Here is a 16741-nt window from a genome sequence, read left to right as displayed (position 1 = left end):
TCATGCATCAACAATAGAACGTCTGGTCATTGATTACTGTCGTGTGGGACCTTGCTGTGAAATTTCCTACACCGCAGCACTTCAGATACAAAGCGTTTTGGAAAACGCGGAGGTCATACGCAAGACGTTATATAAATGCAAGTCTTTTTTTAACAGCTACATTCCAACAGTGTCACCGCTCCGATTTCCACATTGCTCGGCCTAGACTCCCTCTCTGAGTCAGACGGACAGGTTTAACACTGGATTTGGACCCACAGCCTGAAAGCTGAGGTGGAGACTGGCTCCAATTTCACAAGCTACAGCAAGACGCAAAAAAAAAAAACGCACAACACCCAAGCCGGCCCACGATTGGGTTAAAGGGCAAAGAGCATCATCTTTCTGGGAAATGCAGTTTAACTGGGAAAAGGAGGGAGGGGGTGGGGAAAAGCAGGAACTGCAGTCAAGCCATGGGAGAGAGGGGAAGTCGGGGGGGGGGGGAAAGAGAGGGGAAGTCGGGGGGGGGGAGAGAGAGGGGAAGTCGGGGGGGGAGAGAGAGGGGAAGTCGGGGGGGAGAGAGAGGGGAAGTCGGGGGGGGAGAGAGAGGGGAAGTCGGGGGGGAGAGAGGGGGAGGTGGGGGGGGGGAGAGAGAGGGAAGTCGGGGGGGGAGAGAGAGGGGGGTTGGGGGGGAGGAGAGGGGAAGTTGGGGGGGAGAGAGGGGAAGTCGGGGGGGAGAGAGAGGGGAGTGGGGGGGGAGAGAGAGGGGAAGTGGGGGGGGGGGAGAGAGGGGGGTGGGGGGGGGGGGGAGGAGAAGGGGGGGGGGGGGGAGAGAGGGGGGTGGGGGGGGAGAGAGGGGGGGTTGGGGGGGGGGAGAGGGGGTGGGGGGGGAGGAGGGGGGTTGGGGGGGGAGGAGAGGGGGGTTGGGGGGGGAGAGAGGGGGGTTGGGGGGGGAGAGAGGGGGTTGGGGGGGGAGAGAGGGGGGGGTGGGGGGGAGAGGGGGGGTGGGGGGGGAGAGAGGGGGGGTGGGGGGGGGAGAGAGGGGGGGTGGGGGGGGGGAGAGAGGGGGGTGTTGGGGGGGGAGAGAGGGGCGGGTTGGGGGAGAGAGGGGAGGGTTGGGGGAGAGAGAGGGGAGGGTTGGGGGAGAGAGAGAGGGGATGGGGGAGAGAGAGAGGGGATGGGGGGGAGAGAGAGAGGGGATGGGGGGGAGAGAGAGAGGGGAGGGTTGGGGGGGAGAGAGAGAGGGGATGGGGGGGAGAGAGAGAGGGGATGGGGGAGAGAGAGAGGGGAGGGTTGGGGAGAGAGAGAGGGGAGGGTTGGGGGAGAGAGGGGAGAGTTGGGGGGGTTGGGTGAGAGAGGGGTGTTTGGGGGAGAGGAGGGGGAAGATGGGGGGAGAGGAGGGGGAAGATGGGGGGAGCGGTGAAAGGCGAGGGTTCTGCTACTTTGTCTCCAAAAGAGGAAATCCGGGGCGGGAGTCAGCTGGGCCGTGACGTCCTCGCCGGCTGCTGCCTATATATGGGCAATGACGTCAGCGCGGAATGTTGGGGGAGTTGTCCTGTCGGCGCGAGTCCGGGCGGGGGGAGCACTGGCTGCGGCAACTGGGCGACACAGGCGCTGCTGCAGGAATAAAGCAACGTTTGCAGAGGCCAGCGCCAGATTGTAGACATTGTGTACACTACACAGTTAGCAAGAAAAAAAAACACAATGGTAGACCGCGAGCAGCTAGTGCAGAAAGCCAGGCTGGCTGAGCAAGCTGAACGATACGATGATATGGCAGCAGCAATGAAGTCGGTATGTTCTTTGTGGCTTACTTCCACCGCCCTCTACATTCATTTCTTTACCTCCACCTCCTATGCTTATTCCTTCCGTCCCTCCCCATCCTCTCCCTTTCCCATCCCTTCTTCCTCTCTGAATCAAGATACATCTCCTTCACTGGGCGATGCCGCAAAGCCATTGACCTGTTTCCAATGAATGGATGAGCGTATTGTTTGGCATTTAAAATTTCATTACAGGCCCCACGGTGGTTGATATGGGTCTTTAAAAATTCCTGAAAGCGTGGGGGCAGAGAAAGAGAGTAATTTTACTAAGGATGCTTAATTTGAGCCTCTTGATTCATGACTCGACGCATTGATCTGTAATATCTAAGTCCTTGCGTGTATGAAGGCGGCGGTGGTTGAATTGAGTGAATGTCTGGGTCAATTCCTTTTGCATCTGAGATCGAACAGGTGACATTATTGGCTGTCATTTTCAAGCCGACAAGAAAATAACTGCGGATAAACCCCGGGTTGAATGTTGGGGCGGTGCCTTTAGGAGAGCAATTTCTCGCCCAGCCCTTCGCTGTCTTCAGTGCTCCAATCGATCCAGTCTCCTCCTTCCCGCGGTGTCAGCTAAAATGTAGCAGGATGAATAAACTCCTTACTATAACCCCCCCCCCCCCCCCCCCCCCCCCCCATTGGACTGTTTTTTTCCCCAGTAATATCTGAAAAGGGTCATTTTCTCTAGCCCCCCACCCACCGGGTGTGGTTCAGGCAGCTGGAAACTGACATCAGGCTGAAATTGACATCCCCACGCTTTCTTTCTGAGGGACCCTCACTCGAATCTATGCAAAGCCCCATTTTTTTTTTCTCTCCCTCCCATCTTCACCCCTTCCACTAAAAGGTTCTGTGTATGACTCGCAAAAAAATAACGGGATTCAGGGGGAATGAGGGGCGAAGACTGTCTGTCTTTTCACTCGCTCTCTCTCACACACACCCTCCCCAAACCTCAGGAATGTTAATGCTGTCTGCTCCCGGGGAACCTGTATCTGCTTCAATCCAGGGAACAAAGCGATCCTGGGAGGCAGCAATTGGAGAAGATTCTGCCAGTGCCACGCTGCAGGCATCCTAATTCCTCAGGAAATCTAGCAAACGTGGAGAGAGATGGTTTCTCTGCCCCCGGGGCCAGTTGTGGCTCACTGTGGCCGGCTGCACGCTGGACTTTCCCCATGGAGGCAGCACTGAAGACGCGTGTACATTTTCCGGGCGTTAGGAGTGCCGCAGTCTTTGCTCTGTATGCCAATGCCTTTATTGCAGCATTTTGTTCCTGCTGCCTCGCTTCTATATTGTTAGGTTATGCCCGTTAACGCCCCCCCCCCCCCCCCCCCCAAAACCCGAGGCCGCATTTGTACTGCTTTCTGTACTGTCATCGACTTTTCAGCCTGGCGGGCGGTGGGGGGAACTAAGCCATTCAATTCCGAAATGGCAATAGGCTGAATATATTCCAACTGAGTAAAAAGAAAATTGCTAAAGTGGATGATTCTGATGCTGTGTTCGCTTATTACCGATATAGATGCGTGTTATTTATCTTATCGAACACAGCAGCGGTCAGACCCTCTGCATTATCACCCCATTCGTGAATCAGTCAATATTCCCCACCCCCTGTACACTCCCCCCTCTCTCTCTCTCTCTCTCCTGCTGTATTTACAATGTCTCAGCTATTTTACTTCTGCAATTTTATTGCCGTATCCTTTGCTTGACGTCCAAGTTAAGAGGAGAGGGTTTTGTGTGTGTGTGTGTTATTCAGCACGTGGATGGGTGTGGCTGACATGAAAAATCAAAATCGCTTATTGTCACGAGTAGGCTTCAAATGAGGTTACTGTGAAAAGCCCCTAGTCGCCACATTCTGGCGCCTGTTCGTGGAGGCTGGAGAACCCAAACCAGTTTTGACCAGCTGCCTATCCCATCCCCGATTGTTCCAAAGGACTTGAGCTTGAGTCTAGAGGTTTGAAACTGGCGAATCCACTACATTTTTGCGCGGGGGGGGGGGGGGGGGGGTAGGAGATTTTGAATGGTGACAGGTTTCTGACTGTCTTTGTGGAATTGCCAGTGCGGATTTTATCTGAATATTAGAATCGTAGAATCCCTTCAGTGCAGTAGGAAGCATAGAATTTACAGTGCAGAAGGAGGCCATTCGGCCCACCGAGACTGCAGCGGCCCCTGCAAAGGGCACCCTGCCCTATCCCTATAACCCAGCAACCCCACCCAACCTTTTTTGGGCAATTTTAACATGGCCGATCCACATAATCTGTACATCTTTGGACTGTGGGAGGAAACCCACGCGATGGGGAGAACGATCAGACTCCACAGAGAGTGATCCAAGCCAGGAATCGAACCTGGGACCCTGGAGTTGTGAAGCAATTGTGCTAACCATGCTGCCCTTGATTTCTTTTTCTTTCTTGGGATGTGGGTGTCACTGGCATGGCTAACATTTGATGCCCATCACTAATTGTCCTTGAATTGCCGGCAGTTAAGAGTCAACCACACGGTGTGAGTCTGGAGTCACATGTAGACCAGACCAGGTAAGGATGGCAGATTTCCTTCCCTGAAGGCCATTGGTGAACCAGACAGGTATTATTTTTTTTTACAACAATCGATGGTAGTTTCATGGTCACCATTACTGGGGCTAGTTTTTGATTCCAGATTTATTAAATTAATTTAAATTCCACCCGCTGCCTTGGTGGGATTTGAACCCATGTTGCCAGTGAACTAGTCTCAGCCTACAGGTTACTCGTTTAGTGACATTACAACTATGCCGCTGTCTCACCAATTATTTGGCCTATTGAATCTGTACCAACCATCTGAAAGAGCACTCGACCTAAGCCTACTCCCCACCCTAAGCCTACTCCCCACCCTATCTGTGCAACCCTGCCTAACCTGCACATATTTGGGTTGTGGGAGGAAACCGGGGCACCCAGAGGAAACCCAGGCAGACACGGGAAGAAAGTGCAAACTCCACACGGACAGTCATCCGAGGCTGGAATTGAACCTGGGGCCCTGGTGCTGTGAGGCAGCAATGGGAATCACCGTGCCATCTTGCATGTTTGTTTTTTCTGTTGTTATAGTACAGACCTCCTTTCGGCAATTGCCATTGTCTTTTCCAATGTGTCATTATTAACTGGAGAGGCCTCTGGAAATTCAGCAGTTTCCAGTGATAGGATGCAGGTCCTCAGCTCTGCCTAATTAAAGACACCATCAAATGGACACTAATGAAGTCACGGGGATTACAAACTGGAATTTGCATTGTTACCACCACCTTACCCCATCTTTTTTCTAATTGAACTGCTGACCACCCAACGTCCCCTCTTGGCTCCCATGTTGTCTGATATTGTAAGGGTTGCTTTCCCTGTTATTGTTTTCCTCCCCAGCCCTTCAAATCTGTCCACACCATTTTTCTCTCTGAAAACAAACCTTTTACCCCTTCATCCTTGCCCCATCTCCAACCTCTCTTTCCACTCGAGTTCTTGAATGTGTTGTTGCTTCCCGAATCTCTGGCCGTTGCTGCCCAAATGCTTGAATCCCATCAATCCCTTTTTGCCCTGTCCCACAGTTAAAATGGCGGTCATCAAAGTCACAATGACATCCCATGTAACCACGACAAAGGTAAATGACCCCCCCCCCCCCCCCCAACCTCAACCTTGCAACTTGTCTGCAATCGTTAATACGATTGACCACACCATCCTCCTCCAAGGCCTCTCCACTGTTGCCCAGCTAGGTGGGACTGCTCTCACCCGATTCCATTCTTACCTATCTAATTGCAGCCAGATAATCACATTAATAATAATCTTTATTAGTGTCACAAGTTGGCCGACATTAACACTGCAATGAAGTTTCTGTGAAAATCCCCGAGTCGCCACATTCCGCCACATTCGGAGGGAGAATTCAGAATGTACAATTCACCGAACCAGCATGTCTTATGGACATTGTGGGAGGAAACCGGAGCGCCCGGAGGAAACCCACGCAGACACCGGGAGAATGTGCAGACTCCACACAGACTGTAACCCAAGCCGGGAATTGAACCTGGATCCCTGGAGCTGTGAAGCAACAGTATTAACCACTGTGCAATGGCATCTCTTCTGCTCACACGCCGTTACTCTGATATTACCCAAAGATCTCGCCTTGACCTCTTTCTATTTTTCATCTAATCCTACCGCTTGGTAACATCGTCAGACAACATTGTGTCAGTTTTCACACATATAGTGATAGTGCCCAGCTTGACCCCACCACCGCCTCTCTCGACTGCCACTGATATCAGACTGCTTATCTTACATCCTGGATGAGCAGATTTTCTCCAATGTAAAAACTGAAGATGAATACTTGCACTTTATGAAGCAATGTTTCGTTGGATTGTATTTGGTCGAGGTCCCAGCACTGATCACTGTGGTACTCCAGTAATTGCATTGAGACAGCCTTCAATTGATCCACTTATCGTGACTCTCTTTCCTGTTAGTTAGCCAATCCTCTATCCATACTAATACATTACCCCAGTACCATGAGCTCTTGTGTGATCTATTATGTGGCAATTTATTGGATGCCTTTTGGAAATCTAAATAGACTACACCCACTGGTTTCCCTTTATCCACCCTACTTACATCCTGAAAGAACTTTAAACACTATTTCCCTTTCATAAAATCATGTTTACTCCATTTAATTGAAGTGCGATTTTCTTAATGTCCTGCTTCTACCTCAATGGGTTCCAACAATTTTCCAATGACAATTGTTAGGCTAACTGGCCTATAGTTTCCTACTTTGTGCCTCCCTCCTTTCTTAATAGAGGCTTTACATTTGGTGTTTACCAGTCTGGAGCATTTCTAAATCTAGATAATTTTGGAAGATTAGAAGCAATGCATCCACTATCTTTGCAGCCTCTCTTTTTTTTTTAAAGACATTAGGATGCAAGCTTTCCAAGTCCAGCGGACTTGTCAGCCTTTGTCATAAGTTTCTATCCTCTGGTTTCTCATAACCAACATTTCTGATCACCCAATCAATGAAAATAGATTTGAAAGAACTACCAATTGGATTTAGTAGAATTTGGCAATGTTTTTTGGAACAATCTAAAGCAATAATTTTAAGATGCATCTTAGAGTATCACGAAATGCAATTTAAAATTTATGTAGAGATGGTGACATAATGATAATGTCATGATCCAGAGACCCAGGCTAATGTTGCGAAGGCAAAGAGAAAATGCTGGAAAATCTCAGCAGGTCTGGCAGCCCCTGTAGGGAGGGAAAAGCGCTAACGTTTCAAGTCCAGATGACCTTTTGTCAAAGCTCTTGCCTAAGCTTTGACAAAAGATCATCTGGACTCGAAGCATTAGTTCTTTTCTCCCTACAGATGCTGCCAGACCTGCTGAGATTTTCCAGCATTTTCTCTTTGGTTTCCGTTTCCGGTTTCCGTTTCCAGCATCCGTAGTAATTTGCTTTTATTTAATGTTGTGAAGGCGTGGGTTCAAATGCCACCATGGCAGATGGTGGAATTTAAATTCATTTATGGGGTGGCATGGTGGCACAGTGGTTAGCACTGGTGCATCACCATGTCAGGGACCCAGGTTCATTTCTGGCCTTGGGTGACTGTGCGGAGTTTTCACTTTCTCCCCTTGTCTGCCTGGGTTTCCTCCTGAGTCTAAATATGTGTAGGTTAGGTGGATTGGCCATGTTACATTGCCCCTTAAGTGTCCAAAAATGTGCAGGTTAGATGGGCTTATGGGGATAGAGTGGGGAGTGGAACTGGGTAGAGTGCTCTTTCAGAAGATTGTTGGAGACTCAACGGGCTGAATGACCCCCTTCTGCACTGTACGAATTCTATTATTCTAAAATCTGAATTTGAAGCTAGTGGTGATAACGGTGACCATGAAGTCAACATAGATTGTTGTACAGACCTGTCTGATTCACTAATATCCTTTTATAGGGAAGGAAATCTGCTGTCCTTACTTGATCTGGCCTACATGTGACTCCAGACCACAGCAATGTAGTTGACTCTTTACTGTTCTTCGAAATGGCCTAGCGAACCACTCGGTTCAAGGGAAATTGGGGATGGACAATGAATGCTGACCTTGTTAGCACGTGCATCCCGTGAAAGAATACATTTTAAAAACAATCAAGCTTCTCATTTCCTTTAAAATTTAAATTACACTTCTTTGGTTGAAGATTTGCCAATAGGTTGAACTGAAACCAGTCTTTAAAACTCTTCCTGACATGTAAAATATGCATGGAAGTGTACACATGGCGATTGGATTCTTTTGAGAATTTAAGTGCGGTTCAAAATAAATCATTGACGAGTTAGTGTGACGATGGTGACTCATTTTTTTAGCCGTATGCATTACTTGTAATTGACAACCCTTCGCACACACGTGCGCTTCACATATGTACACATTTAACAACCTTTTCTGCCATTCAGTAAGCAATGACGTAAATCAAGAAACAGGCACAATCTCTGCTTTCTTTCTTGCCACTTAACGAACAAATACAACTCGGAAAGCTTACTGTGCAAATAAAGTATTGAGTTCAGATGCTCAACAAGGAGTCCACTTACTCATTTCAAAGTTGCTAATCAAAAATGCAATTAGCAAGGTGGGTAGAGTCTTTGCCTCTGAGCCAGAAGCTCTGGGTTCAAGTCCCACTGCAGGACTTGATAGCCATGGAAGGTGTGCCCAAAACCAGTTGAGTGTGTCAACCTGCAACATCCTTCCAAATGTGCCAGTGGCTGGGGGTAAGAGCGGGAGAGACACCTGGTCAGTCACTCTTGGTGTGGAGCAGCTCCCCCAACCCTCCTCCGCCCCTCGAGCTATAAGCCCCTGGCGACAGACTAGCGAGCGACCTGTTCCAGGTATAACCTCCCTGTAGGAACGGACAAAAGTTTGCCGTGTGCACCACTAGGTGTGCGAAGAGAAACAAACAAAATAAATTGCAATCGGCCACATTTTCCAATCTTCCACATGGGACTAGTGGCTAACACATTGAACTACACCAGGTTAAATGGTGGTGACAAAGAAAAGGTGAAAGTAGATGTGGGCTGGAATTCTCCAACCTTTGTAATTCTCTTCTCTCGCTGGCAGCACACCCCATCCCCACCCACGGGCTTCCCCCTGGCGTGTGGTGGCTTCAATGAGCAATCTCATTGACAAGTGTTGGGATGAGAGCATTGAGGTGCTGCCGAGATCGCACGTCTCGGGGACAAGAGAATCCTGCCCATGATGTTGGTAATTTTGCTATAAAGTGGTGTGTCTGCTCCTGTGCATTAATATGATTACTTTACGGCAGAGGCTGCCTATTCAACTGATGTCACTGGTAACCCATGTTTGAACATGCACATTGGAAGAGAGACCTGACCTTTGGTGCATTGGACAGCACAAACTCCGCAAGTGATTGCATCTAGATTGCTGTCACTTGTGATAAATGGGATTAGGGCAGCATAGTAGTTATATTACTGAATATTAATCTACAAGTCTGGACCAATGATCTACTGCCCCTACCACCTTCTCCAGGGTATTTAGGGATGGGCAACAAATGCTGGCTGTTGTATTTTTAAAAATCGTCTAATCATGTAAAGAAAATAGTTCAACATCTGTCCCGCAGTTGGGTCAGTCTGAAAATATCCCATTTAACACCAGCTCTGTAAATATTTGTTTTGGGTTTTCATAGTCTTCATGACAGGTTTTCAAATGTTGTTGGAATTCTGCCAACTGTTGCTGCCGTTCACCAATGTTGCATTGTGAAGAGTTTAGGAAATGAGTGGTAAAACCATAAGGAAAAGTGCAGATGGACTCCCGCAGGCACAATGGTTATTTGGATGAATCACAGAACAACCACACCCTGATGTGAATCATTGGAGGAAATGGGAGGAAAGAAGAATCTTGGGGCGTTTGAAAATGGTGCACATCTGGCAATGGAGTGTTCAGCTCTTTCTGGTCTCCCAACGGTGCAATATGGATTGTCTTGCTGATAGGGTTGAAAGGGCTTAGGAAAACAAAAAGGCTGTCGATGCTGGAAAATCTGAAAAAAAAAAAGAATGCTCGACCACATTCAGCAGGCCTGGCAGCATCTGTGGAGAAACAGTTGATATTTCCGCCTGCCCGTCCTAAGGCACATGCTGAGCCGAGGTAAAGGGAAGATGAGGAAGGTGAAGAAAAAAACAACGGCTAGTCTGTGACAGGGTGCAAGGCAGGAATGATAAAATGACAAAATTGGGTTTTAATGGGACATCAAATCATCAGAAATAGGAGCTGGAGTAGGGTATTTGGCCTAGTTCGACTGCCATGTTGTTCAACAAAATCATGGCTGATCTGATTGTGCCCTAAACTCCGTTTTCATGTTTGCTCCCATAACCTTTGGCTCCCTTGTCAATATGTTTAACTCGGCTTTGAATGCATTCAATGACACAGCCTCCTCTGCTCTCTATTGAAGCAAATTCCAAAGTCTAAAAAACGCTAAATTCCTAACCCTTTCCATCATAAATGGATGGCCCGTTATTCTACAGCTGTGCCCTCGTTAGAGCTGTGCTCTCTTGTGCTAGATTCTTCCACAAGAGGACACATCTGCTCCTCTACCCTGTCAAGCTCCCTCAGAATCTTGTGTTTCAATAAAATCACCTCCCATTCTTCTAAACTCCAAATGAGTATAGGCCCAACCTCCTCAATCTTTCCTGGTAATTTGAGCCCCTAGTTGCAGGAATCCACCTGATGAGCTTTCTCTGATCTGTTTCCAATGCAAATATATCTATCCTTAAGTAAGGAGGACCAAAACAAACACAGTACCCAGCTGAGGTCTTACCGATGCCCCGTACAATTGTTGCAAGGCGATGCGTCTTTGATAATCCATTCTCCTTGCAATTGAGATCAATATTCCATTTACCTTCCTAATTCTTTGCTGTTGCTGACCTTTTATGATTCATGAACACGATCACCCAGATCCCTGTAAAGCAACATTCTGTAAGGAACAAGTAATCAGAAAGAAAGAAATAATGTACACTGAAAGTAAGGAAAATCTGGCAAAAGATGATTACTTGTGACCCAGGTACATGGAGAGGGGTGTGTTTTACCTACCATTTTGATTTAAAGGACGTGTCTGATTATAACCAGGCACTGAATAGAGATCTAGAGAAGTATCCCTGGCAATTTAATGGTACCAAAGTTAACTTGACACCTTATTGCACAGGAAAGAACTGAATGGAATTGTTGAGGACTTTGATACTTCATTGGAATATTGGCCTTGCAATACATTGGGATAACTGACCATCATCTACTTTGCTGATATTTTTGTTTTCTGTCTGGAGACAAGTGGCACTGACGTTGGTAGATACTCCATCATGTTTCCTGTTGAAGTCTCCTGTGTCCATACTCCTGTGCCCACAGCCCAGACTGTACCCATTGATATTTGGCCTGGAGCAGGCATTTCTAGCATGGAGAAGAAGCGGAGACTGGGAACAGTTTGTTGACTTGTCAGGTTGATTATTTAAGATGCATTGTCGAGACTAGTCACTGACGTTACTTCGGTAAAACAAAAGAGTGGCATTTCTCCTTGTATCTTGCTGTTTTCTGATACACATTCAGCTTGTTCTACTCGTGTAAGTGATTTGTCCCTTGTAGTAAAGGGAAAAAAAACAAAGGATTGTGTCTCCATATTATTGATTGTGGTGACAGACAGCAAGCTTGCAGGGACCCTGTCTTGTGGTAGCACTTCTACATTTCCTCGTAGATGTCTATAGCTGAAGATTGCCAGTCTTTTGAATATTTCTTGTGCTGTTAAAGTAATAACTGGGTGGTTGAATTGTTCCTGTGATTTCGGTCTCTTCACCTCTCCTGGACATGCAGGAACAACCTGAAAATCCTTCTGTCTTATCAGATTCAAATCCTATAATAAAACTGCCCAAAACTACAGACAGACTTGGCTCCTCCCATTGATTACATCATCTATATCCCACTAAGATGCTCCCATGACCAGCTCCGCTAGGACTAAAGGCCACTCCCTCATAAATTTATCTACACCCCAGGGAATTGATTCCCTCACTTTATGACAGCGGAATTACAGCTTCAGCCTGTATGTGTTTGAACCCAGGGTTTTTAAATAACATTACTACAACAAAATATAAAATAAAATATATATATAACCATTTCCTACATTCATCACAAAAGTGGGTTTGCAAAGCTTGATTTAACTGTGGTATTGATAACTTTGCCTCTGAGAGATGCCTAACCTACTTTCTGGGAAGGCTAAGAAGGGAACTTTATAGCACAGAGGAGGCCCTTCAGCCCATCATGTCTGTGTTGGCTATAAAGAATCGTTTCCCAGCATTTGATTCGTAGCTATGCTATGGAGTTTCAAGTGCTCACTTAAATGTTGTGAGGTTTACTTCCTCGACCACCGTTTCAGGCAGTTGAGTTCCAGATTCCCACCATCCTTTTAAGTCTAAAAGCTTTCCCTCAAATCCCCTCTAAATCCCCCGCTCTTACCTTTAAATTTATGCCCCACAGCTATTAACCCCTCTATTAAGGGGAAAAGCTTCTTCCCATCCACCTATCTATGTCCCTCATAATTTTATGCACCTCAATCAGGTCTCCCTCTGCCTTCTCTGCTCAAAAGGAAAAAGCCCTGCCTAACCAGCCTTTCTCCATAGCAGAAATGCTCAAGCCTAGGCAACATCCTGGTGAATCTCTGCACACACTAGTGCAATCACTTCCTTCCTGTAGTGTGGTGACCAAAACTGTGCACACTACTCCAGCTGTGGCCTAATGAGCTTTCAATACAGTTCCATCCACCTACCCTGTACATCTTTGGGTTGTGGGGGCGAAACCCACGCAAACACGGGGAGAATGTGCAAACTCCACACGGACAGTGACCCAGAGCTGGGATCGAACCTGGGACCTCAGCGGCGTGAGGCAACGGTGCTATCCACTGTGGCACCGTGCTGCCCTGGGGGTAGTAGTCTTACTGGGTACAAAATTGCTGTTGTGTTCCCTAGCCGAGTGAGAGGAACTCAAATTTTAACCTAGTTCATCGCGAATGAGTGAAACTATTAGTCAGGTTTGAGAGTGAAGATAATGTGATACAAGTGCAAGTGTTGATTCCAGGAATAAGAAAGGAAGTAACACCAGGGAAATGAGTGGAACCAGATTGCTCTCTGAAAGAAGTACCAATTGCAACCAATTTCCCTTGAAAGTTGCCATAGTTTGATTATGGAAAAGGGAAGTGAAGAGTTTCCTTTGTTGGTATCTTGCGCCCAATGATGAACAGTCTGCTTTGTTCATGTGTCCAGTTGGAGATGTATTCAAATTCGCTGCTATTGGAGGCTCTGACATCGCAGCATAGGGAGCCTGAAACATCTTTTTGTCTTCATACAAGTAATATGAACCTCTTCAATCAAAGGAAACACACTGCTAAGCATCTCAGCTGTGTATTTTTTTTTAAAGTGCTGTCATGGGCTGTTTGGCTTCCCAGTTAACATTGCCACCTGCTCCCAATTTCCTGAAGCAATTACAAGTAAACCAGCCCAATTTCCATAAAATGGCTGAGACACTATTGGGAACTGGGGTATCACTCAGCACCAATGAGATAGTGAAAGATGGCCGGCACTGAATATTGAGTGAAGTGTCTACCTACTCCAGATTCCCTGGTTTAGTAACAATGGAAGCATTGCGTTTTTCCTCAGCAATGTCTTGCCGTTTCCAGGTTTAACCATGGCAGGCTCGCTGCTTATTCTTGTTATGCTGGCATTGAGAAAGAAAACCCACTGGGTAGAAATAACTTGGAAGATGAGCTTCAATTGCCATCTGATTCATTCCTGGAAAACCCCACGGTAAGTCAGCCAACATCCGAAAGAAAACAAATGGATTAATATTTTGGGTGGGGCATTTTCAGGTTGCTTTTATTCCACGTTTTGTGGCATTTGATATTTTTTCCCTACAAACAAATCATTAACTGTTCATTAAAGAATAACAAGAATGTGAGACCATCGATGTCCCTTTTTGAAGGTCTCTTTTTTTCCATTTTTAAATAGTCTGTTAATTTGAGCTTTCATTCATTGGCTCTAATTTAGCTTTGTGAATAAATGCAACGGTTGATGGAAATCATCAATGACATTTAATCCTCCATAATGGGATATTTATTCATTGTATAAGGCTGTAGCTGTTACTTGGATCCAGCCCACTTGTCATATGAATTATAGGAATCAGTGAAAACTATTCTGGAAAGCAATTTTTTTTTTTCTGGTTTCTCTTTGGGGATAGCAAAGGTGTGATGGAAAGATAGTTTTCTCTGGCACGCACTTGCTCTGGTCATATCCATCTTTTGAAGTAGTCTTTAAAATGGATATCTATGAATGTATAGGTGTCTGGCTTTATGGAATGGCATCCATTCATCTCTGGAGATGATAGACTTCACCTGGGGTGTATGTTAATTCTGGGTTGAGCATCATCGGTTGTGGCTGCAGAAGTGGATTTGAGTGACAGTCCCTTCTGCAGCTGGCACAGATAGAATTATACTATTCCTACAGGGCAGAAGGAGGCCATTTGGCCAATTGAGTCTGCACCGACCTTTGGAAATAGAACCCTAGCCAAACCCATAACCCCACCCTATCTCCATATCCCAGTAAACCCACCTAACCTTTTTGGACACAAGTGCCAATTTAGCATGGCCAACCCAACTAACCTGCACATCTTTGCACTGTGGGAGGAAACCGGAGCACCCGGAGGAAACCCATGCAGACACTGGGAGAGCGTGCAGACTCCGCACAGGCAGTCACCTGAGACCAGAATTGAACATGGGTCACTGGTGCTATGAGGTGGAAGTGCTGACCACCATGCTGCCCCTTCGTGCATTTCCTTTGATTGAAGAGGTTCATATGACTTGTATAAAGACTTAAAGATGTTTCAGACTCCCTGTGCTGGGACATCAGAGCCTCCAATAGCAACAAATTTGAATATATCTCCAACTGATACAGAATGAAGGACATTCCAAACAGTTCATCATTGGATGCAAAACCAACTAGCGAAACAACTATTTGCCTCTTGTCACTTCCCTGTCCTGTAGTCAAACTATGGCAACTTCTAAGGGAAACTGGTTGTAATTGGTGCTTTTTTTAGAGAGCTGTCTGGTCCCAATTATTTCCTTTGTATTACTGCCTTTCCTATTCCTGGAGACCATAAATGGAGACTTGCATTTAGGGGCCTCACGGTAGCATGGTGGTTAGCATCAATGCTTCACAGCTCCAGGGTCCCAGGTTCGATTCCCGGCTGGGTCACTGTCTGTGTGGAGTCTGCACGTCCTCCCCGTGTGTGCGTGGGTTTCCTCCGGGTGCTCCGGTTTCCTCCCACAGTCCAAAGATGTGTGGGTTAGGTGGATTGGCCATGCTAAATTGCCCGTAGTGTAAGGTTAATGGGATTGTTGGGTTACGGGTTACGTGGGTTTAAGTAGGGTGATCATTGCTCGGCACAACATCGAGGGCCGAAGGGCCTGTTCTGTGCTGTACTGTTCTATATCACATCATCACTCGCCAACCTCACTAATAGTTTGATTCATTCACAATGAACAGTGTTGACCTGAGATCGACTGATGTTTACCTTGTTCCTTCCAGTGGGTTCTCTCTTCGGCTATCTGGTCATTTCTTTATCACTCCCTTACAGCACAGAAATAGGCCTTTAGGCCTGTCTGCGCCAACCATCAAGCACCTATCTACTACTCTCATCCCATTTTCCAGAACTTGGCCCATAGCCTTGTAGGTTACGTCGTTTAAATGCAGTGAGGGTTCCTGCCTCTATCACCCTTTCAGGAAGTGAGCTCCAGATTCCCACCACCCTCTGGGTGAGGAAGTTTTCATTAAATCCCTTCTAAATTACCTGCCCCTTAAATCCATGGTCCCTAGTTATTCTCCCCTATACCAGTGTTTTTCAAACTTTCTTGGCTGGGACCCCTTTTTTTTTTACCAACCAGCCGACCCACTATATTCACTTACCTTTAAGTTAATAGGTGAGCCTACATTTACATTTTTGCTAAGGACTTCAGCTGATGAGTTAAGATCTCCATGAAAAAAGTCAAGAGGTTTGTCCTCTAACTCGCCATGCTTAATCTTATATAATGCCTTTGAAGTTTTGAGAGTTTTAACCTTTCATTTGCCAATGCTTCCCTGCATATAACACACACGAACTTTGAATCCTGATTTGCAGTGGAACAATTAATAAACCCACACCTCAAGTAATCATCTTTAAGCTGATTTGTTCCTGTTTGCAGCTTCTTCTTTGGTTGTTCACCAGACACCCAGAAGTTCACACCAGCACTGCTGGCAATTGTAAAATGGAGGGATCTCTCTCCAGAACACATAACTCCAGCATGACCTGCTCTCTGCCGCCGCTTCAGGTGGAAAACTGTAGTCACAAAACAAATTGCCTCCTGGGTCAGCGCGCTGATGTCTGGAGGGGGTGTTCCACCCCGTTGTGTTGTGGGCCTGCGCACAGTTGACAGAGCATGCTTGCACAGAATGGCTGACATTCTGAAAGCTGGTCGTGGTCAGCATGTTTAAAAGCTGGTCATGCCGTTGGTCACTACTTTCCACAATCGGGGACGCTGCGGCGCATTGCCCCGTGATCAGAAAAGCGCCGACGCATGGCATGCGCCTGCCGACACCCGCCTGCAACCCACCTGTGGGTTGCGACCCTGGGTTTGAAAATGACTGCCCTGTACAAAGGTTAAAGTTCCTCTGTGTCTTCCCCATCTATGTCCCTCATGATTTTGTATGTAGACAGTGATGTCTCCAGGCATTCCGGTCAGCAGTCAGGCATTCCCATACCAACTCCGAGCCCAGTCAGTTTTAAATTCCACTTGCAGATGTCCTTGGACCCAGACATGGGCGACCGATTGGTCTCTCTCTGACAGCTAACTCGCCATAGAGCAAGCCATTGGGGATACAGATGTCATCCGTTCAGTTTGCATAACCCAGCCAACGGAGTTGCTGCTTTTCGAGGGAGA

At 47.0% G+C, this 16741-nt stretch overlaps 1 protein-coding gene across 1 annotated transcript in view; it reads left to right on the top strand.

Annotated features, from left to right (window-relative positions):
* The first annotated feature begins 1517 nt into the window (after window positions 1–1517).
* The window catches only part of LOC119974637 (14-3-3 protein gamma), a 74819-nt gene continuing 59595 nt past the window's right edge, over window positions 1518–16741 (top strand). Inside the window, exon 1 of the mRNA XM_038813701.1 lies at window positions 1518–1764. Coding sequence (XP_038669629.1) covers window positions 1678–1764 — 87 coding nt within the window. The 5' untranslated portion in view covers window positions 1518–1677. The remainder of the gene's footprint in view (window positions 1765–16741) is intronic.

The sequence above is a fragment of the Scyliorhinus canicula genome, chromosome 12, assembly GCF_902713615.1.
Source record: "Scyliorhinus canicula chromosome 12, sScyCan1.1, whole genome shotgun sequence".
Lineage (NCBI taxonomy): Eukaryota > Metazoa > Chordata > Chondrichthyes > Carcharhiniformes > Scyliorhinidae > Scyliorhinus > Scyliorhinus canicula.
Note: the sequence above shows the minus strand (reverse complement) of the source record. Positions and strands in the feature narration are given on the sequence as shown.